Below are 23,907 nucleotides of genomic sequence, written 5' to 3' on the forward strand. Positions count from 1 at the left end.
AGTGGGCGAGACAAGAGAGGTCTGCTGCGCCATGTGGGTTAGCTCCTTGGCCAGGGATTGAACTCATGCCGCAGGGGATAGCTTCATAGTGCTGAGACTTAAGGCCCTGCGCCACCAGAGAGGCCCCAAATGTAGTAACATTTTAATCCTAAAATACTTGTGGGTCAATTCACCAACTTAAGGGTACTTGGTTTTGTGAGCAACTGTTGGAAGAAGTGTGTCAGACAAAAACAATATATAGCCTCCCTTTGAAATATTTCTTTATAAATGATTTACTTCTTAAAATCTGTGCTTTATTGTCCAAAATGAGATCAAACTTATTTAAAAGACATCGTTTTTAGAATTATGGTTTCCATCATCACGTGGTTTCTTATTAAGTACAGGAAATACGTCTTATTTAAAATTAGGAACACAACGCTAAATAGTTACAGAGGCAAGGCAGATGGAAAATAAGGCTGACAAACAGGAGTAAGGTCACTGGAGAATATCTCCTAAGGGTCTCAGGTTACCAGAGATGTGGATCTAGTGTTGTTATACCTGGTTTTGTTTTCAAGACAAGATAGAAATAATGGCTTTAACTTTTAAACGCTAGCAAATTAATAGTGCCAGCCATTGAAAACATCCAGACTGCCAGTCCACAAACTGACTGTTTTGATGTTTATAGATAACAAATAGCAGTCAGTATATGTTATGCAGTTTAGCTGTCACTTCCAAATTGCTCTCTTAGGAAGAGAAAAAGGCAGAGGATAGGTAGGGGTTATAAATCTCTTTCTTCCAGCATTTAAGAATATGTTTCTCAATTCCCTGGGGGAGTCTTTGAAAGAGCTGGTCTATTTGGAGATACTGAGTCTATATATCTTATACATGCCCATCTCTTCTTGATTTTGAGGGAGGGTGGTAACAAGGAAAATTATAGGACTTGGTCCTTGAGTGCTCAGAGAAAAGGATTAGATTTCTAGAAAATTATGATGTCCATGATTAAAAATAAGGATTTAAAAAATGATTAGCAGCACAGGGAAGATTACCATGTTAGCACATAGATAGATGGAGCTTAATTTTCTCAGTATTTCTAGGGGGAGTGGACTTTGCTATAAAGTTCTCTACTTCTACATTTCTTTTTATCCTTGTTTAAGAAATCTAGTGTTCTTGAAGATCTTGCATTTTTGCTCAAAAAGATATCTCTGGAAAACAAAATGAACCTATAGACAAATGAACTGTATTGTAGCATCTCTAGCACTAGTACCCTGATTTTATCTAGTTCTGAGGGACTGGCAGCTGCTGAAAACATGACCAGGGAGAATTGCTCTGAGACTTGGGGGTTGGAGGTGGAGGCAGGCACATGAACTGAGAAAGCAACACCCTTGGAATTGCATGAAGCCTTGGTCAGTGACAGACTTGGATGACAAGGGCGTTAGCCAGGGCATGAGTAGAAACAGTTCCATTTTTTCCTGGGTTTACAGTACTTGCTGACCTTGCTGGCTACACTCAAGAGTTTACTACTAAGACTGTTATGCCCCAAATCATGTAAATCTTACTGCTGTTTGGTTTTTGGAAGTTTCAAATACTTTTTGCGTTAAGGATGAATACAGGGAAGGGCCCAGTATTTTCATTAGTCTCTTAACTTTGGTATATGAACAGAATCAACCATTTTTTATTACCTAAGAGCTGATTCAGGTTCAGTAAGTAGGCAGCTATAAGGATGTTAGCTAAGTGTAAACATTTGCTCATCAGAGACCTTATTCTCTTGAGCTTACATACGCTACACATTAATTCTATGTAACAGATAATTCAATTACGAGGAGTCAAGTTTTTAAGGTGGGTAAACTCTGTTTTAAACACTAATACAGTGAGCAGTTATTAATATTTGCATACCCAACTACAGAATTGTAAATTTGGGGTTAAAGGTGGGAATGGTTCACCCTGTTGGGCATTTAGATCTATTTTCCTATAGAAAGACTTTTCTCTGTATTAGATTAGAAAGATAACAGCTGAACTTAAAAAACAAAACAAAACAACAACAACAAAAAAAACCCCAAAACCAAATCTAGATTAAATGTGTCTGCATTTGTGGTGTTTTTCAATATTAGCTGGAATTTAAATGATAGCTCAGCCTATCTGTAATTACAATTCCAACTACCACAAGTATTTTTTTCTTTTATTTTATGAAAAAGCTAACTTCAAATCTACATTAAACTAAGTTGAATACAAAGTCTTAGCGGAGGAATGGTGGTCTTCTTTATAAAAACATATGGCCACTGTCCTTAAAATTTAAGAAAGGGCACTTCAAATGGCTTCGTGTTTGCATGCTGCAGGGCTAGAGCGTAGGAATAGACTCTGGCATCCACTATCAGGTGCTCTTCAGTCACCAGAGCTAGAGAAGCAAAGAATACAAGTCAGATAATGAAGTCAGTAAAGGACAACATCACTTACTGTTCAATCACTATTTCCTGAGCAACTACTATGTGCCAGTTCCTATGGAAGAGGTTGCATTCAAGGCACTCTATTGTGTCAAGAATTAGGAGATATATACATAAATATGTAAAATAAAGGGTATGAGAACAGGATTACATTTCCAGGATGACATAAGAACCAAAAAAAAAAAAAAATCACAAAGCACATTTATCAGAAAAATGATTTCATGTGTTAAAACAGTAAATCCTCTTAAGTTTATAGATAAAATTATTATATTATTTATAGCTCACTACAGGGCTTTGTGAATCTGAAACTATACAGTGATGATTATTCTTGTCTTACTTAGGAATTTATGTGTCTTCCACTGCTAGGACATACATATTTTCCAATGCAAGTTAACCTGGGTACATGATAGGACTGGAATCTACCACCAAGAATGAGGTCTCAGAATCTTATTATAGCAGGCTCTTGTGAGACCTTCTGTTTCACTTTAATGGAGGTTGTCAGACCTTGACTGACTCTCCTTTCCCTGGCCACTTGTTTAGAAACAAGTGCAGAGACATACTGATCCTTGAAGGCAGAGTTACGTCCTACTCACCTGTGTTTGGTAAGTTGAAAGTTATTACTCATAAACTAAACTGAATGCTAAATACCTCCCTTCCAATTCTTCAAATGTTACTTGTTGAATAAACAACGTGATTATTTTGCATCTAGGAAATCTAGGAAAACTGATTCTTTAATCTCTCCCTCTTTTTCATATAAAATTCTTCTTTCCCTTCTTCAATTCTTGCTGCTCCCCCCCACCCCCCATTCTAAGGTTACATAGAAGGGAGAAGGAAGGCATTTTTTTAAAGGCTACTTTTCTAACATAAAGAGATAATAGCATATACCATGTAAGCACCTGTGTGCCAACATTGCCATATTTAAACGTGCTCATGCTCCTTAGAGTAAGGCTATCTGTCAGCATTCATTTTCTAGAAGAAAAGCTTAGAGGCCATGGAACTTGTTCAAAGTCATAATAACTAACACATGGCTGGTTGAACTCCAAATGTGTCAGGTTTGTCAGAGTCAGTTGTGCAGCCTTTTATTAACAACCAAGCTTTCTCTGAGTAAATAACTAATAAATTATTGCATCTCTCCAGTATTGGTATTTCTAACTCTGACTTTGAGAACTTGAGGTGGTTTATATGCTAGGTTTTAGTTTTTTCCAAAAGGTAAAGTAGGAATGGAGGCTATCTGGAAGCCTGAAATCAGTAGTTTTTGGAAAATCCCCTTTCTAACAAAAATATTAGAAATAAAGTTGTAAGCCACTATACTCATGGAAGGAAAGAGCTGCTCAAAATTTCAGGTCAAACAATGTCTTAAGTTAATTTTGGAAGAGAAAGTTAAAAATATTCAAATTATGAAGATAATCTACTCTTTATAAATGAGTGAATAGAAACCTATCCAGCTGGCATAGAAGAGCTCCTAGAAATGCTTCTGTCATTCCTTTAGTACAGTATCTTTTACTTGTATCAAAGGATACTATTTACCTACTACTTATGTGTGTAAATATATATGTATATATGACATATATTCAAGTACATTAGATTACTATACCTATACAATGTTACTTTTTGCAAAATCCCTATGCTACCCACATAACCTACTAATGGTAACAATGCAAATTTAGTTTGATTCATTATATCAGTGCATTGCATTTGGTATACAGCAGATACCTCAATATCTGTGGAAGGAATATTATCAAATTCTCATTTAAAACCTACACAAGAACTATTTGACATACTAGTATATTTGAGGATTCAACTAAGATACCTACTTATGCCTTTGACTGCCATGGGTTAAAGATTTAAAGTATAAATAGTTCTGGCTAGTCATTAGGAATATAATCTTGACTAAGCTATACATACTAAAAAAAAAAAAGCTCAAGTGAAAGCTTTCACTTAACACAGAATGTTTTGCTCATATTTTCTAGCCTGTCACCCAGAAAGGGAAATTATTATTTGTCAACTGAAGTTATATACAACAGTTCTTAGGTATTTAATGAGAGGTAATATAAAGAAATATATTCAGTACCCCATTTACTGGGGATGGGAGAAATAAAGTTGGGTAAAAAATTTATACTTACCACTAAGTCTCTGTAGCAGGCCATTCTTTGGTAAAGAAATTACTTCCACAAATTCTAAACAAACAAAGTACAAGTGAAAACAAAGCTAAAGAACCAGAGAGTCTATCTACAACAACCCAAAATGCCTGTAGCTATCATCACTACTCAAGCCATGCACGTTGTCACCACTGGGGGCTGAGTAACATACCTCCATCTCCTGCAAGTGAACAGAGAGAGTGTTTTAGCAAGACCTGGAGTGGTAAAACACTCAGACTTTAGTGCAAGATACATCAAAAAGGTTCTAAGAATTTAACAGAAGCCTGGGACTCTATTAATTTACATGGATTGTAAAAAAAAATTCCAATGGTACAGGATTATTACTGTTCTCCAAATCAAGTGTTCAGAAGAAAACGTTAAAGAATATTCTGTAACATTTATATTTTAAATTGTGTTAAAATGTGTATAACATAAAATTTACTATTTTAAAAAGTACAATTCAGTGGCATCCAGCACACTAACAGTGTTGCATAGCCATCTCCAGAACTTCACCCCAAACAGAAACAGGTACCCCTTAAACGTTAACTCCTCATCCTGCTTTCAGTTCTTTTGGTATACACCTAGGAGTGGAACTGCTGAATCATATGGTAATTCTACGTTTAACTCTCTGAGGGACTGCCAAACTGATTCTCACAGTGTATGTTTAGTGTTTACATTTGCTAGCTTAGAAACTGAGCATTTAGGTTGGCTACAATGGGTAATCAAACATTAGAAACTAAAGCTAATGAGAAATGGAAGACTATCACTCTGATAATTGATTCACCGTGGTGCAGGTGTCAACATCACCCTCCAGGGAACAGGAAAAGACATGGAATTGACAGAGGCATAAAAGCTTCTGAATCCAAGCCTAGTAAGAAATAGTACCAACGAATTTCCTAAAATCTCTGTATTTGGAAATCAGTAGAAAAGTTAATAAGCTGCTGTCCTATCACAATCAAGTCATTCTTAGAATGATTTTGAAGTTTTTCATCATTTACTAGTGAGGTGTGTAGCTCCTATTACTAAGTGGAATAAACTCCATACAGAAAATACAGAAATTTCTAATTTAAAATTTTATATAAAGCATAAAAATCAATGAAGTGGTAGGATAATGCTGAAATATACAAGATTAGGAAAATAGGTAAGCATACTGATCAAGCATCTGTGAAAGGCTATTATTCCTTTACTAAAAATCAAACTAGTACAAACTAAAAGATAGTGAATGTGATTTAGGCACCTTAAATGTCACCAATGCACACATACCTGGTTTGGGCTTAGGTCTTACATTTTCAGGGTCATCTCCATTAATAGTGACTGTCACAATGTGTGTGGTACAGTTTGACAAACCTGGATCCATACACACAGCTGTGGAGGGAAGCGACAGATCATCTTTACAGACACTAGTCAGATACTTGTTTCATTACTTAAATGTCTCTGGAGGAAGATGGCCCATAAATTAGTTAACACAGAATTTATGCAGGAAATCTAGTCTCTCTTACTCACTTAGTATGTGCTGTAGGACTGTAGAACATGTGCAGTCAATACTCACATTTTTCCCAGAGTTTCTGAGTAAAGCTAATTAAGTGTGAGAGATTAGATGGTACCAATAAACTATAAAGTCCTTTCACATTAAAAAAAAAAAAAAAATCTGCCTGTCGCGCTGGAATGAGCAAGGTTGCCAGAAGCTTCTAAGATGGTGCTTGTCAGTGCTTTTGACAAGGGGATGGTCCCTAAAGCTTCCTGTCTTGACTCAGCCAGATGCTAGAAACAAGGCTAGTGCTCGAAACAACAGCAAACAAAACTCAGCCCTTTACAACCTCAGAGGAGAAAGAAAATAGGCTTTACAGCTGTGGCACAGAAGTGCTGGTTCTGCTGCTCTTGAATATCTTGGAAAGTCAAAGAGTAGCATTTAGAGACAGAATAGCACTGTCCTCATCAGGAACACAGCCATCTTGGTCTTGAAGGAAGAATGATCTTTAACACATCCATGAAACAAATATGCCCTCTTTAAGTAGAACAAATTCCAGTGAGGAGTGTGGCAGATGGATGAGGTGAGAATGAATAAAGCTTAGAAAAATGTTAAGTATGAGAGACAATTTCACAATTCTTCCAACTTCAGTCCTTGCTCAAATTTGTTCTCATGGGGAGGGGCAGTTCACTTGGAACCAATCCTAATTCCTGGTTTTTCTCTAGTGAATTGGCCAGAAGAAGAACCATCTGAATTATGATCAGAAAGAATACCCGAAGAATTAATCCTTTTATACCTAAAACAACTTACTGCTAACCTAATTTTCAAGAATTTGTCCCCAAGTGCACCCACCACAGAAAAGGAATACAGACCTGGAGAACATTCGGCAATATCACCTTTATAGCCCGTTTCTTCCTCAAGTTCCCGAAGAGCAGCTGCTTCTGGGCTTTCATTATCATCTATGAGACCTGAAAGTCCACATCATTTGTGAGGCAGGAGAGAAGAACCAAGTTTCTTTGACCCCCTTCTTCTAACATGCTTTCTGCTAAGCTACTTGAGATCAGAGGACTGTGAAAAGTGGTTGTACAGATAAAATGGACTGAGGTTTGGAACTTTTATAGGAAACAAAACAAAAAAAAAAAGACAGGAAAAATAAAACCCTAGGCAGATTTTGTAGCTACTGTCATTCCTCATCTCTAGACCTGGATTGTTTTAATGAGTGTCTCAGCACTGACATGCAGTGTGGATGCACTCGCCCTGGGAGCAGGGCTGCTGGTGGCTCACTGGCCTAGGTCTGGGACTGCGCAATGTGTGTTTCTGTATCATGACCATGACGTGGTGACAGTGTGCTCCCTCACAGAACGACATTCAGGCCCTGTAGTGAAATGGCAGCTGACTGTCATCCCTGAGAAAAGAACTGAATGCTGGTGAATTTAGGAAACTATTGCAGTCACTGAGGAGTAAGTGGAATAGTCAAATGGGAGGAGGGCAGGAGTGACTCAGTTTTTTCCCTGAAAGTAATAAAAATATACAAAGAAAAAGTGAAATATATGCTATTCATATATACTTTAAAGGTTATTTATTTCTTCAGTGGGAAGTAAATAAGGTTATTGATTATACATTACTATGGGATGAACTTTAAAAAATATAAAACTTAAATCACAAATGCATGAGGCTTAATTTCTTCAGATGGAATAACCAAATAATGCAGTACATTAAATTCTAGATCGCTTTGCTTATTATGCAACAGAAAAAAACTATTTCAAAAAAATAAAGTTTCCCTGGTCTGAACACATATGGGAGAATCAAGATGCCTTTTTCTTCATAGTTTGGAGGTGTGAATTTGGCCTAGTTATTACTGTAAGCTTCTTGTCAGCAGCAGATTGTCAGTGATAGAAAATGAAATAAGTAGATGAAAAACAACTGCTCAAAGAGAGGCTAGAGAGACAAAGAAGAGGGCACTTGGCTTGGCAAGTAAGCTGGGATACTATGCCTGGAGTCACCTCCATGGATTAGTGGGTTACTGGAATGTGACTGGTGGCACCTCACTGCAGAAATGGTTTTGTTTTACCGAAAACCAGACAGATGGACAAAAGATGTTAAATATCAAGGCCCTACCATTCTCAGCTCTACCCTGGCTCAGTCCAAGTATCTGAGAAGCAATTCTAGTCCCTATGTTTAGTTACTCACCTGCTGGGAATTCTAAGCAGTAGGCTCCCATCGGTGGTCTGAACTGTTTTACCAGAATGATACATTCATAATGAAGAGTTCTTTGCAGCACTGGGATGACTAACACACCTGCCCCAGGAAATAAAACCAAGGAAATCCCTAATGAAGGTCATGAACGCCAGCACTTTTAGAGCAAGCAAATTAAATCCCACATTTTAAGAAACACTGCATCTGAAAATCTACCTTATATTTGCCATTCACAATAGGAAGTTTACTTTGGTAGTTATTCTCATTTTAAAATGTAATTAAAGAAAAAGTCATGACACTTCCACATTTAATTTTTCTTTTATAGAAGGCTGAGTTTTGTTGTCAGAGTTTCTTTAAAATAAAAATGAAAACTAATCATTTAGCTAAGGGTCAAGGACAAACTTTAAGGTCTATGGAGACCCATTCTCACCCTGCAGCAGCAAGGCCATTGGTGAAGTTACATTGATCTACATGTCCTTGGATTTTTCTCTATGCAAAAAGTCCAGTAAGTACTGCTGTTTGTAGTATATGCTAGCTAGACTGAATTGTGTTGTTTTAGGATAAAAGACCTTTTCTCCCAAGTTACACGGTATTAAAACCAAAAATCCCGCTGGATCTGAGAAGACACCAACCGCCCAGGGGGAGCATTAGCTCCCACCAAAAACTGCCAGCAGGAAGAAACAGCAAGTGTGGCAGCTGCTGTTTGCTTCCAGTAAAAACAGAAAACAGAACAAAATTGAAAAATTAAAGGGAAAAAAACAAGAAAGACCTATTGCCCAACTTCCCCTAGACCAGAGGTGATTTTCAGGATTGTTTCTGGGATCTTTGCAGCCAAAGCATTCATGCCTGGAAGGGAAAGTGAACTGAATGAATAGTCTTTTCCTAATTCCATTTCCTCATCAACTTATAAAGCAGTGGTCAATAAGCATAAAGTTGTGCCAAATCATATCCCCAAACTAAAGGCTCTCATCTAGATCCTTTGAACAGAATATAAATGATTTCTAGAAGTAGAACATATATATAGTATATAACTTCAAATTATACTGACTTGTATTCAGCTGTAAATATTAGTATATCATCCTATCAAAACCAGATAACAGGAGCCAGAAGTTATTTATAAAGAAAGCTTGAGTTTGTTATGTAATGTTGCAAAAAATAAATACATAATAAAAATAAAAAACAAAAACCCCCAAACAATAAACGAGGACTAGATTAAAAGATCATTAATGAAGGTAACTGCTCTGCGGCTTTGGTTACAGTAAAACAACCTCCTACACCTAGCCTTTTCCAAGGGGAAGCTTCCTTTATGAAGAACTGCAGTGGGTTTGCACTCATACCATCAGCTGACTGTCCTTTTCTGGTTGTACGTTTCACAGTTTCCCAAGTTCTGTTCAGGCAGAGAAGAAATAAAATCATCAGAGAAAAGGAGAATGTTTTAGGTTTTCTGTGTACAAATGAAACTCTACAAATGCAAAGCATGCAAATGTACTATCAAGAAAACCACCACAAACATATCTGTCTAAAAAGCCAACCGTTCTGAAAATTACCAAAGAAAATCCTTGCTACCCGGTATTAAACCCACTGGGTGTGCTGCAGAGAAAAGGACTGCTGACCATGTGAGCCATTTCTTTCACATCATCTACTTCAGTTTGGATCATAAATCTACAGGCCAGCAGCACAGCTGGTGATTACAGCTTTAAGAGCATTTAGCAGTCTATGCAACAAAAAGAGATGCTTGCAACGTGAACTTCTGAGATATTTGTACAATTCAGATTTTTAAGTCCATGACTTAACATGGTTTAGGAAAGGACCGTCTCATCTATTATTAATTGATATATCATTAAATCATAATTTAAAAAAGCAGGAGCTTCCAATTTGCTAATTGAGGGATTATTAAATTTAGGTAAGTGCTCAATTATGCATGTGTGAGCTCTTAGTGGAAAAGAAAATGGTCCCTACATGAATAAGTGAGGTGAGCAACAGCAGCTTCCATTTCCCTTTGATGGCTTTGTCCCTGACTGACTGTTTAGGGGAACAGCTATACTGAAAGTCCAGTCGTGTTTAAAGGGGGAAGGGCAGATGAGGGGAAATTTCCCCTTCACTCTCATCTCTTAAATAGAAGGGGAAAAAAAGCAGTGGTAGGAGCTGAGAGGGAAGAAACAGGTAACTCAGATCTCTTCTAAAAGATACCTGAGTGGCTGCAGGGAATGGGATGAACAGGTGACAGCATCTGTCTCCCTGTAGGAAGTGTATTAGATGCACTAGGAGGAACTCTCATACTTTTTATCTCGTTGCCCTTAAGGTTTGAACCTTGTCACGTTTCTACTTTTAAAAGTTCAGATATGTAATTAAAAGAGGAGACTGAACTGTAGATATTTCAGTATTGTACCCAAATTCTGGAGGGCACATATATCAAAATCAATCTATGAAAATCAAACAGACTACTAGGACAACTCACAGTTGCCCAGCATTCCTGTTAGTAGCAAGAAGCCAACCACCAAGCAATTCTGATAAGTAAATAATACAGATCGCAAGAGACAAAACACCTTTTGACGCAGCTCTCACTGCTGCCTCTTAAGGTTAGTCCTAAAGACTGAAGACAGTGCTGGGAAAAGCACTGAAGGTCCCATCCCAAATACACTAGGAATAAGGGAAACAAAAAGAGCAGCATCATTATAGTGGTTAAGATGAAGTAAATAAGCAGTAATGAGCCATAAATTATAAGCAATAAAGTATCAATGCATTTGTAAGAAATACAAGAACAAGAACACCCCACAGGAGCTCCACTCATCTTAAAGGGACCCTATGAGATGCACATTTGATTGAGGCAGAAAACCTTAGTTTCTACTTACCTGCTATGGAAACCCACAGCCACACCTCCTTGAGACTGCTTTCTTACTTGTAAAACTAAGGAACTAACACTATATTAACTTGAAAGCCTCTTGTAGCTTTGGAATTCTGATTCCAGTAGTTATGCCATTTTTCAGTCTCCTTTGTTAAACGAAAGCCTGTTTTGCTTTCTTCTATACTCAGCCGATACAAGAAGGGTGACAGAAGGTGACTTCAGCTCTATGCTAAACATCAGTTAAAAGGTATATTGCCAGCACAATTTTACAGGAATAAGGAATTAATTCCTTATCCTCTTCATGAACACAACAGTGGGACAAAGAATTCCCTAGCTGCTATTTTATCCTTATATCCACACTTTTATATCGTTATAGATCAAACATTTTATAAATTTATAACTCATGACCTACAGAAAAGCACAGATTCATTCTTCGAAACTTGACATTCTTGTACGAAATGAAAAATGTTTCACATACAACCTCCTTGGAGGCCACGAGGAAGACCTTAGATGTAAGAATGAAGGTGAGCATACTATAAGTAGGCCATATGTACATGGTAGAAGCTTTATTTATTTTTACATTTTGAAAGATGGACTTAATTAGGAAGGGAAGCCGTTAGAGAGGCACCTGCATAGTCACAGTTGGGCAGAGAGCTGCCTGGTAGAGGTTTTAGAGTCCACTCCCAACCTGAAGTATGTGCTCTGGAGGGGAAACTCAGACATGAGTATTTTTTGAGGGAAAAAAAAAAAGTCCCCAAATGATTTGGTTATATATCCCTGATTGAGAAATACTGTAAGGGAGGAAGGGAATCTGGTGAAGAGAGGAGCTGGTGCTAATCAATTCTGTAGACTAGCATTTCAGGTTATATTTTTGTGTTACAAATTTTTAATAACTTCTTAGGGGAAAAAGAACCAAATCAAATTACATCACTGTAAATCGGGGTCTAAATCTGTGTCTAGGTTTTCATAAAAATAAGTACATCTGGACATCCTGTGTTTTCCAAAGCTCAGGCCTTGAACATTTCTATAGTGTACTTCAGTCCTTTGTTAGCATAGTCTCAGAAGTGAGATTACTAGGTCAAAGGGATGACATCTTTATGGCTATTGGGACACACTGTGAAATGTTTTACCAAACTTTTTCCCCCTAGTTTACATTTCCATGAACAAGGTATAAGTAAGTTTTACTTATACTTATTCTCTTTAATTCTTTTTTTAAAAAAATTTATTTATGCATACAAGAACTGGGGTACAGGCCAGACGTGGGGTTGGGGGGCGGTGAGAGGATTCACCAGAGACAGAGTGGGGAACAGAACAGGCGGATTGACCTAAGTACACTGCTGAGGGGAGCAGCGGGCGACACAGGAGAGGTCTGCTGTGCCATGTGGGTAGCTCCCTAGCCGGGCGGGTATCAAACTCGTGTTACAGTGGCTGCGGACAGCTTCATAGGTTGCGTCTTAATCCTTTCGCCACCAGGGAGGCCCTCTCTTTAATTCTTTTACTTTAGAGATTAAAAATTGGTTTAACTAGAATGATGCAACATATGTTAATTATTCTGCTGTTTTATTGTCTTAGGTCCCACTAATCTATTGTACTTAGGGAGAAAGATATTAGAAGAGAATCCTGATCGGTTACCATAACAAATAAAACACACAATTTCATTTAGAGGCTGCACAAATTCTAAACATCCTAGCAATAGAAAAAATCAGATTCTTTATTTAAGCGTTTACAATAGAAAATACCAAGATTTATGCCAAATACTATAGACCATGAAAACCCAGATACGGAGCTTCTCACAAAAGGAAAACAAAGTTTACCTAGTTTTACCAGCTGGATCCATGTATGTTGTCTTTTCAAGCTTGACCCATTTTCCTTCTGAAATTACCTAAAAGGAGAATAGAAATAAGTTGGGAAACATTCAACCAAGTTATATTATCTGTCTTATTTTTATTTCAAATGTTCTCTATGTGACTCTCCCGATTATCAAGCTTCCATCTCAGTAATTCATGTTCAAGTTTTCAATTTAAAGTATTAAAAGTTGTTTTTCTGAAGGGTGGTTCTGTTGTGACAGTGTGAAATTCCTGGTGGAGGTTAGGGGAAGGAGGACTAAGAGCAACTAGAAAAATTCACAAAGAGGGGAGGGCGTTCTTGGTGCTTAAATGTTCTGGCCACTAATCTGGGTGCTAGTCCTGTGGGTGCGGTTAGTTAAGTAAATACTCATCAGGGCAACCTACTGTCAGAGATGACACAGGAAAGCTGGCTAAGGAAAACACGTCCAATGACTATTCCCATGACACATGAGTTTCCCACCCAATCTGAGAGGGCCCCAACATTGTCTGCCTTAGCATTGAGGAGTTTAGGTTATAAGGACTGACTTATCTATGGCACTATACTGAACTGAGAGGCAAACTGCACTGTGTACATAAAGTACTATCTTATATCTTTCACTTCTTGCCAGCAGCCTAATAATTATCAGCAGATCTGTTCATAGACAATAAGAAAAGAGTTTTAAATCAAAAGGAATTCCAGAAAGGGATCAGATTCCAAGATGAAGGATTTAAAATTGTTCGCTTCAATGGTTCCTGCAGAAAGAGACCTTTTAAAAGGTAAATTAAGTAATGTGCAAGATATAAATTAGTTCTGGATTTAGAATACAACAAGGAATTTAGGTTTTAAAAAGTTTCAATTCACTAACACATGCAACTAAGAGCGATATACTACAGTCCCCAGACAAGTGTAAACTGTCCCTGGTCCTAAAAGGAAGTAGGAATGTTAAAACTGTCTTCAAGAATTAAAAGCAATTATTCAAAACAACAAATAGCCTATATATTTCTTTTAAACTCAACTTCACATTGGCAGGGGGAGAGGGGCAGGGGAAAGGAAGTGAAAATCTGTACCTCCTCTGAAATGATATACTGTTGCGCGTTTTGAGAAGAATCTGTTGGTACTTGGTTTTCCATTTTCAAACTAGTCATGATAGTCCTCAGTCAAGAGAAGTTCACGCTGTAAGAGAATGAGGTTCATTTAAGCTACATTTATTTTTCTGAGTCTAACATTTGTTCATATCCACGGGTCGAAGTACCTTAGTAGCCAAGAACTTTACCAAAGCTGCTTTTCTTATAAGATCTGGGAGAACTGTCCCAGGTAGAAAAGTAAAATAAGGACCTGAATAAAAAAGACAGGGGATATTAAAGCCATACCCATTAAATTGAGCCCGGGCTCATTAAATTCCTACTGGGTACTAAGTGCTTCAATACATTCTTCAATAACTTAATAGATTTTCGGACTTCAAATCTGTCTTCCTAAGGGGAAAGAGTAGAAGGAATGTGTACCATTCCCCATTGCCACCACTCTGCTACTGTCCTATGTTAGTCCCATGTCAATCCCAACTTTTTAAGAGTTGTATGGATGGCTGCTTCTACCTCCCATTTATCTTTTAAAATATGGTAAATGGATTTGCCTTTTTAATACAATTAAAATGTATGCTTCAGTGACATATAGTACACTCACATTATTGTGGCCCCCCGTATACCTAGCACATACTTACTAGGGCTGCAAGACTGATTCGGCAGAGTAGGCCTCTGTGCCATGTGTTGTATATTGCTACTTCCTCTGGCTTACTTTACTCCTTCATTCTGGACCCTGCATGAAATTTCTTTCCACCTTTATTTATTTATTTATTTATTTATTTATTTAGTTTTTCCACCCTTATTTATTGATATACGGCTGCATATAGAAATATAGGCTGAATATTTTTTATCAGAAATTTGGAGGCACTTAGCTATCTTGCTCTGGTATTGCTGTTGAAATATCCAAGCTATTCTGATTCTTGATCTTTTCTATGTGACTTGTTTTTTTTCCTTTACAGATTTGTGACGTATTCATGTCTTCATGTTGGTGTTATTGTAGTGAGTATTCAGGTGGGTCCTTTCAATCTTGAAATTGTGTTTTCTTTTCTTTTTTTTTAATAAGGTATGTTTCTTGAATCACTTCACTATTAATTTCCTCCCTGCCATTTACTCTGTTCTTTTAGGAACTTTCATTTAGCTGTTTTACTTCCTGTATTGATCTTCTGTCTTATCTTTTCCATTCCTATATTCCTTTTCCTTGTTATTTATCTACCACTTCTCAGTGGCTGTTCTAACACTTCAGGACTGCACATTCTATAGTTCCCTAACTTTCAGGGCCTCCTAACTTTTGCTTCAGGGAAAATACAGACCAACAGGATCAACTCTTACCAATTATATTACTGGGAAAGGTGTCTGCTCTGTTTTTCCTGAGACCAAAAATGATAATTAAACACCCATCACAACTTCAATTTTCACTTAAGACGGCAAGTTTCTCCCATCTTAAAACTTATCTAACAAAACAAAAACAATCAACCTTCTCATAATCTTGTTCTCTTTCTACACTTCTTCAAAGAACAGCTGACATTATTGAGAATCTTAATTTAGCCTGCTGCAATCTACTCCCTTAATTATATCTTCCCATTACCTCTAATCTAGATATATAAGTGCTGTAATTGTAATCCCTTATTTTCCTTCACCAGTCATAACTTACCTATTACAAAACCTAAGAATTCTACCTTGTCTTATAAACATGCTATCCCTACCATCACCACTCTAGTTAAAAACAGTCTCCTACTTGGGATGAAATTATTTCCAAAACTATCTTCTGGACACTAGATTTTTTTTTTTTAAATGTTGTTCCATTTTCAATTTTACTCACAGTTATGCTGTAGAAAACTTAAAGATCACTGTTAAGTAAACTAATAAATGAATGAATAAAATGAGTCCAGGCTGGGTAAATCTAGAGAGCCATTTGTTCCTAAGAGTTAAGTTAATGTGGGGCATGCTTAGACGTGTTCTGAGGAATAGTTCCCTGTCTATTTGTCTTTATGTTAGTTGAACTCAATTTCAAAACTGCTTGGCACAAAGTTAAAAGATTCATACTTTCTGATTCCAAACTTTCTCTAAGAGATAAAGTCATCAAGATGGTGTGAGTACTGGTACATAGATAATCATCTATTCATGGAATAGAATTGGGAGTCCACAATTAAGCCCACAGATGTATGATCAATTGATTTTCAACAAAAGTGCCAAGACAGTTCACTGGCAGAAGAATAGCCTTTTCAACAAATTTAACTAAATTTGCATAAGGATGAAACTGAGGATCTACTTGATACCATTATGTAAAAATTAGCTCAAAACAGATCAAAGACCTAAAGTGTAAAAGCTAAAGCTAAAAGACGAAAAAACACAAATGTAAATCTTCATGATTTTGGATTAGGCAATGGTCTCTTGCTCAAGATCATCAACCATCAGGGAAAGGCAAGTCTCAACCACAGTGAGGGAACACTCCAGATAATTATCATATGAGACAGTAACAAGTATTGGGGATAGTGTGGCAAGATGGGACCTCCCATATGCTGTTGTAGGAATGTAAAATGGTGCAGTTGCTTTGGAAAACAATCTGGTATTTCATGAAAAGCTTAAACAGAGTTCCCATATGACATAGTAATTTCATTTCTTGGTATACACCCAAGAGAAATGCAACGTGTGCTCACACAAAAACTGATACAAATAAATGTTTATGGCATTATTATTCATAAGTAGCCTAAAATGGAAACAACCTAAGTGCCTATTAATTGATGAATGGATAATAAAATGTAGCATATCCATGCAATGGGATATTATTCAGTCACGCGAAGGAATGAAGTACTGGTACATGCTACAACATGGATGAATTTTGAAAACATTCTGCTAAGGGAAAGAAGCCAGACATAAAAGGGAAATATTTTGTAATTCTTTTTATATGAAATATCCAGAATAGGCAAACCAATAAAGACAGAAGGCGGGAAATGTCTACCAAAGGATGGGGGCTGGGGGGCGGGGGGAATAGAAAATGACTGTTAATGGTATGAGAATTCTGGAATTAAATAGAGGTGATGGTAATACTGTTATAGGGCAGCCCCGATACAAAATGGGGTGCCTGACTGTGGGTCCTCACCAGTGCGCTTAAAAGGACTTATCAATGCTCTACTGCAGGCACACACGAAGGGTTAATAAAAGGTTTATTTACAAGGGAAGGGGAAATGAGGAAAAGTACAGCTCAGGGAGAAAAATGGGAGACAAAGTTTTAAATGCGTCCTACCCAATCCGCCAATCTGGAATCCCAAATGGCACTCTGAGAGTTGGCCACAAGCCAGGAGCCGTGAAGCCAGGAGGCCAGCGACAGAGGGAGGGAGACCCCAAGGCCCACGTGTTTGGTTTTTTATACCCAACCTGGCTGCTTAACTCCACCCTCAGGTCCCAGCCACCTTCCCTTTGGTGGTGACAGGATTTGTCTTTCTCAATGTCTTGATGACTTTGGTCTGGAGTGGGGGTGGGGTCCACAAAGCCTGTATGGGATTAGCTCAGAACATTCTTTCCCCCTAACAATACAACTTTGTGAAAATACTAAAAATCATTGAATGTTACAATTAAAAAGGCGAATTTCATGGCTAAAGAATTACATCTCAACAAACCACCACCACCTTTACAGTTAAAAAACCCCAACAGGCAAATATTCAGGATAATGGATTGTTGAAGGGTCTAGAGATAGACAAAAACCAGGAGACTTGTTAAACTAAATTCTTTGGACTCAGCAGACTAGTAAGGCAATTACTAAGCAATGGTTTTATTAACCTGTAGGTTATATTTTGCCTGCTCCTTAGTGCATATTTCTGTTGTAAAATAAAATGTAGTTCTGTGGTATTATTAAAATGTTACCAACATTGTTTCATGAGCAAAAATAAGAATTCAATTTCCAATAAATACTTTGGTAGAGAAGCAAAATTTGAGGTCTGAGGTTAAGAAAAAAAATGACTATCTGTTAAAGCAATAAAGATAGCCACTCCATGAGGATGAGAAAGCATGTTTATACCCAATTCCAAAGAAGTATGTACAAATTGTATCAATATTTGAAAAGATCAAATATTGACTATCTTAGGAAACCTGTGACAGATGGCTGAAAGTGAGATACTACTACTATCTGTGGGGCTTCTAACAGCAGCAGACAGAATAGACAAAGGCCCTGCCCTCATGGACCCGACTTTTTGGTAGAAAGAAAGGGGGAAAAAGTGGGAACAATATACAAAATTTATGTCAGGTAATAAGTTTTAAGGAGAAAGAGTAAGAAGGTTAGGAAGAATGGAAAACACAGAGGGAATGTTAATCTATATGGAGTGTTCAGGAGAGACCACTAATCTGGTGACTTCTGAATGAGACATGAAAGTAGTAAAGAAGTAAGCCACTTGGATATTTAGAGACAATCATTCAGCATACTGACGATATGCACAGAGCAAAAGAAAACAGGCAGTTATCTTTTTGAAAGTACCCAAGATGATTTATTAAGTTTTAATTGTACTGGTTTACATTGTTATAGGCAATCAAAGTAGCATGCTGACCCAGAAGGAAAGATTTAACCAAAGCCTAGCTAGCTACCTGTCTCTACCTGCATGCTCTACGCCCAAATAACACAACTTTATCCACTTAGATCTTTATCTTGTAGATTTCCATTCCCTTCTATTAATAACATACATCAGAGAAGGAAACTTTGCTCTGCTTTCAGTTTTAACAGGTAAAAGAAACTAACTTTTAGGCAACCAAGCAGCATCATTTTGTGTAAAAAAATCATTATCTAGCATACTACACAAAGCTGGGATTGTTAAATTTTTACCACCTTTAGAGAAGTGACACCCTGACTCCCAAATAACTTTTCTGTGCACACCTAAACTTTTTAAAAGCAGGGAACGGCAGCTAAATGGCACAGGGCTTAGAGATTAGTCACTACAAGTAACACTAAAATAAACAAATGACATTTCCACTCCATGCTTCACACTTCACTTTCTCAACTTTTGTGAGAGCTTTCCTGGGCTGACCAAATGCTATTTTAAGGGTTAAAGTTTAATGTGAATTTTATTCACTTAAGTCATCTACATTTTGTTGCTAATGTAATACTTACAAAAAAAAAAAAAGGACCAATACTGAGTTTTCTGTTATAAATCACATAATCCACCTTGAACACTGAATGTTTATGATCTGTCAGATGTATGATTTTCCAGAGCACCAAAAACTAGTGAGGGGCGGGGGAAACCCATAGTATTCTTAAGTTCTTTCACAGTGGCAGGCCAAGAGTCTCTAAGTGGTTTTGTGAGGATGGGCAGTTCTACTAAGTGCAAAACAGATCCCAGTGTACCCTGGAAGACCTTATAATTTATTGACTTGCAAACAAGCAGAAGGACAAAACCTGCCAAAGAGATCATGCAACACAGATCCATTGGGAAGTGATAAGGAAAAAAGTCGACTTTTCAAAGGCCACAACTAAAAGGCAGTTTGATATTAGGATATAATTTAGAGATCAAGAAAGCAGGAAAGCATTTCAAGAGGAAGGAACCACAGGAAAAAAGCAGAGATACTACCTTGGGAGAGAGTTGAGACACTAAAGGAACTTGGCAAGCCCTATGGTTCTCAAGCGTTCCCTCCCTGGCCCCTCCCCAAGTCACAAAATTCTATGTAGTGTGGATGTTAAAATATGCAAACACATTTCCAAATGTTTACACAGCTTTCCCTGGACCTCCTTTCTCCCCCCAAATTTGCAAAGCCCCGAAGGACCCCAACAAGTTGGTAGCAAACTCCCGTTGCTTTTCAAACTAGTCTTGCAGTTTGCACTAATCCACTAAAGGAAGTGATTCATTTCATAAACCTGTGTATTAGTAATAAGCTAGATTCAAAGTGGGAGTTAAGATTTTCAAGTTCATCTCAGAATCTGAAAAGCCTGGCTATGCCAACTGCACACGGGCTCTTTATTATTCATTTATTACCATAACAGAATCCCTGTGATTTGCTGAGATTGCAAAGTGAAGCAAAACCTTAACAAGAAATTACATGTCTAGTCTTTCCAAAAAATTGAGTGCTGTAAACATCATCTATAATCAACAACAAAAAAAAAATGACTAATGAACTAAAATTGTTATAGGGCAGCCCCGATATTGAACGGGTTGCCTGGCTGTGGGTCCTCACCCGCGCACTTTAAAAGGGACTTATGAATACTCCACTACAGGCACACACAAAAGGTTAATAAAAGGTTTATTTACAAGGGAAAAGGAAATAAGGAAAATGTACAACTCAGGGAGAAAACAGGGAAATAAAGTCTTTAATGCGTCCTACCCGATCCGCCGACCTGGAAACCCAAAGTCACTCTTAGAGCTGGCCAGACGCTGCGAGCTGGCGGAGAGCCAAAATGGGGGACCCCTCCAAAGCCCACGTGTCTGGCTTTATACCAACCTGGCTGCTTAACCCCACCCTCAGGTCCCAGCCACCTTCCCTTTGGTGGTGATGGGATTTGGAGTTCTCAGTGTCTTTGGCTTTGGCCTGGGGTGGGGGTGGAGTCCACAAAGCCTGTATGGAATTTGCTTTGGGACATCCTTTTCCCCCTAACAAAATCATACACTTCTGAATGACAGGCAGGTCAGTTAGTTGGAATATTTTAATTGATACAGAAATCAAAGCACTCTGAAAGAAATTAAGTGGGAGATCAATTTTTGTAGTTTTTGACTGTTGTTAAAGTCAAATACTATTGTTAAAGTCAAATACTTAGGCATAGTCTAAAATAAAATACTATTCTACATTGTCAGATTATGCCAAAAAGCCACCTGGATCTGTAAGAAACAGAATCAATTAATATAGTTAGGTATAATAATCTGGGTTGTAATAAATAAAGCTTTAAAATTTTATTTTTTGTGATAGAAAGAATTCTTTTTTTGTATTTTATTTAATTTTTTTAATTTAAATTTTATTTTTATATTCCCCATACAATTACAACCCCCTTATTTTGACCCCAATCCCTCCTTTCCCCTCCCCCCAGCCCCCCAGTTGTTTGTTGATTTTGATATTTTCTGATAGAAAGAATTCTTAAATGAAGTTTTTAAAGATTATGTTTGAGGTAACACTGGTTTATAAAACTTTATTTTAGGAGTACAGTTCACACCTCAATTTTTTAAGATACTATTTTGATAACTTTCTTTTTTTTTAAAGATTTATTTATTTATTTATACAAGCACTGGGTACAGTCAGAAGTGCGGGAGGGTGAGAGAATTCACCAGAGCCAGAGCGGAGAGTAGAGCAGGCAGATTGATGAAGTACACTGCTGAGGGGAGCAGTGGGCGGCAGGAGAGGTCTGCGCGCCATGTGGGACCCTTGCTGGTGGCCGGGGATTGAACCTGCGCTGCAGAGGCTGCGGACAGCTTCACAGCGCTGCGCTCAACCGCCTGCACCACCAGGGGAGGCCCGGAACAAATTTTTACTGAAATTATGCTACTTGGTGATTTATAATCACTTACCACCAGATGATTTATAATCATTACATTTAGTTATAGTTTAACAAGAGTAAACTGACTCATTGTCCTTGGGAAGGGCAATTGGTAATAACCTCATAGTATCCAACCAGTCAAGAACCTCTGGTAATAGACCAGGCAAGATAAAACAGGTTTGGATTAGGGTGGGAGCAGTGTCAAGGAAACATAGTCAATTTCTTGCAAATAACACTTTACTATTTTATTAATTTAAGACTTTGACTATGTGGAAAGACGTTTCCAAAACTAATTCCAAGGAAATGATCTTAAAGGAAACTGGGAGATCAAGTGAAAGGGATGGTGCAGTGTTCAAACTGGGAGACATTGAGTTTCACATACTGGCAAGATAGTCAAGTAAAGAAAATGAGCAGGTAGTTGGAAATAGTAACCTAGATGGATTACTCAACGCTTCAGAGAAGGAAATGTTTTCTCATCATTTAATTTGAAATTACACAATAATCCCATCACTCCACTACAGATATTTTTCCAGATACATGAGAAAAAAGTCACTATTTCTATTGTTGTAAAGGTTTTATTGAAGAAAAGTGATGAATATAAAATCTCCAAGGCTGAGTGAAGACAAACATATGGCTGAAAAACAGTGAAAAACTTATTTAGCTGTATCCATTCAAAATAGCTGAGCACTTGTTTGTAATATAGTTATTTGATGGTTAAATGTGAAGCAAGATATTAATCAACTATGATTAATACCAAAATAACCGAACACACTTCTAAAGTCTAGAGCTTGAATAAAAGACACCTGTATCAAATTCCTTCCCTGTAATATCATATTTAAGTTCATAAACTTAGCTGCTTCTCTACAAATAACTGTATTTCTGTTTAAAACTTTTCTATATTTGAGTTTCTTGAACACTGTGTTACTGTATTAACTCCTTCCAGAATTGACTACTGTTTCTAGATTCTACTTTCTCCTATGCATTTATTAATTCCAATTTTCAACAGAAGATACCTCAGCTAAACTATCCCATGAATGGTAACAACCCCAGTTGTAACTTGCTTATTTCTAGGTCAAAACAAACATTTGAGGATCACTACATATCAGCATTGTCCTTAGATCTGGCAGATTCTCCCAACATATATGCAATGTTGCTTCTTTTCCCCCTCAAAACAGAAAGGACTGCATACTCTGGATTTCACAAGTACTGACTAGCCACCTTCCACCCCGCCAACATACCCTGCAAAGATATAATCTATTTGCCTCTGCTCTGATATTTTATCTTTAAAAGCAATGCTCCCAACTAAACCACTCAGCCAGTAACTTTTTGAGAAAACAAAACAAGAAACAATGCATATTCCTGGGTGTGTGTGTGTGTGTGTGTGTGTGTAGAGTTCTAACTCCAAACTGGCAGAAGAATCTTTATGAATACCACTCTAAGGACACTTATAGTCCGTGAGATTCTTAACCTCGTTCTAAAATAAAACTGCTTACGTGAACCAGTAAGAGCAAGGGACGGTATCTAAAATGTAAGCCCTTTCAACATAAGCCTTTTAAGCTTTAGCTCCCAAAGCTTGTAAGAAAAAAACAGGTTTAAAAGGCGTTTCTCAGCAGCTAGTCATTTCTCTCTCCTTCTTGCAAATAAACAAAGTAAGGTTAACTTTCTTAATATTCCTTTTTTTTTAAATCGCCATCTGATACACGTCATTACGAAAGGCACAGGGAAAACAGATGGTAGGGTGATGGGGGAGGGGGAAAGAGGTGGGGGAAGAAACGATCCTATCATTTCGACTGGAATTCTTCCAGTCTTAGGATCCTAATGTGGCATGGATACTGATAAATTTTGGTTGTGATTTTCCAGTATGTTATTTTTTTCCGGAGCTGGAATGAATGAACTTGACTCTCAAAAAAGAAACCTCTCCCTTTATCTCTATTTTCTAAAATTTACCTCATTTACCTCCACAGTCGAACGCCCCAGGGTCTTATAGATGGGATTCCTTCTTTATGTCTCATAACCCAGTTGCACGAGCGAAGAGGGACCACTTCCCCACCAGCAGATGCCTCAGCCACTGCATTCCAATGAACCCTGAACTGCGGCTTTCCCAGCTTTCCGAGAAGCCTGAGAAGCCCAGGCACCGCTACCCCAATCCCCAGCATCCCTCTAAACGTGCCAGCCTTCCACGCCTCCGCGCGGGCCGACCCCCAGCTTCCTGGCACGCGAGCCCCGTTTGCAGAGCAGCTCGCGCGCGGCAGCCTGCAACTGCAGATGTGCTCCCTCCCGGTTCGCCAGAGCCCCTGCGGATGCCTGGCCCGCGCCCAGTTACCTACTCCAAGGTGTGGGGCGAAGGGAAGAGTACTCCTTTGGGAAGGGGGACGAAAGAAGAAAGGATGAGTCCGAGGCTGCAGTCTCAGAAGATGCGGATGCTACCGCTGAAGATACTGCCGCGTTTCCAGATGCGGAAGATGTGCGCGCCCCCGCTCCCTCTCGGCACCCGTA

General features: G+C 38.0%; 1 protein-coding gene across 1 annotated transcript; it reads right to left on the reverse strand.

Moving 5' to 3' along the window:
- Window positions 1–248: 248 nt before the first annotated feature.
- NUDT5 (nudix hydrolase 5) lies at window positions 249–23,893 on the reverse strand. The gene is made up of 10 exons (XM_037510611.2): window positions 23,739–23,893; window positions 13,959–14,064; window positions 12,879–12,946; window positions 9,557–9,606; window positions 8,214–8,321; window positions 6,896–6,991; window positions 5,819–5,920; window positions 4,728–4,736; window positions 4,541–4,594; window positions 249–2,371 (listed from the first exon to the last, which is right to left on the reverse strand). The coding sequence occupies exons 2-10, from the start codon at window positions 14,034–14,036 to the stop codon at window positions 2,262–2,264; spliced, it is 675 nt and encodes a 224-aa protein (XP_037366508.1). The 5' UTR covers window positions 14,037–14,064; window positions 23,739–23,893; the 3' UTR covers window positions 249–2,261.
- Between the last annotated feature and the right edge of the window lie 14 nt (window positions 23,894–23,907).

Source organism: Talpa occidentalis, unplaced genomic scaffold, assembly GCF_014898055.3.
Source record: "Talpa occidentalis isolate TD23 unplaced genomic scaffold, MPIMG_talOcc4v2.1 talOcc4.14, whole genome shotgun sequence".
Lineage (NCBI taxonomy): Eukaryota > Metazoa > Chordata > Mammalia > Eulipotyphla > Talpidae > Talpa > Talpa occidentalis.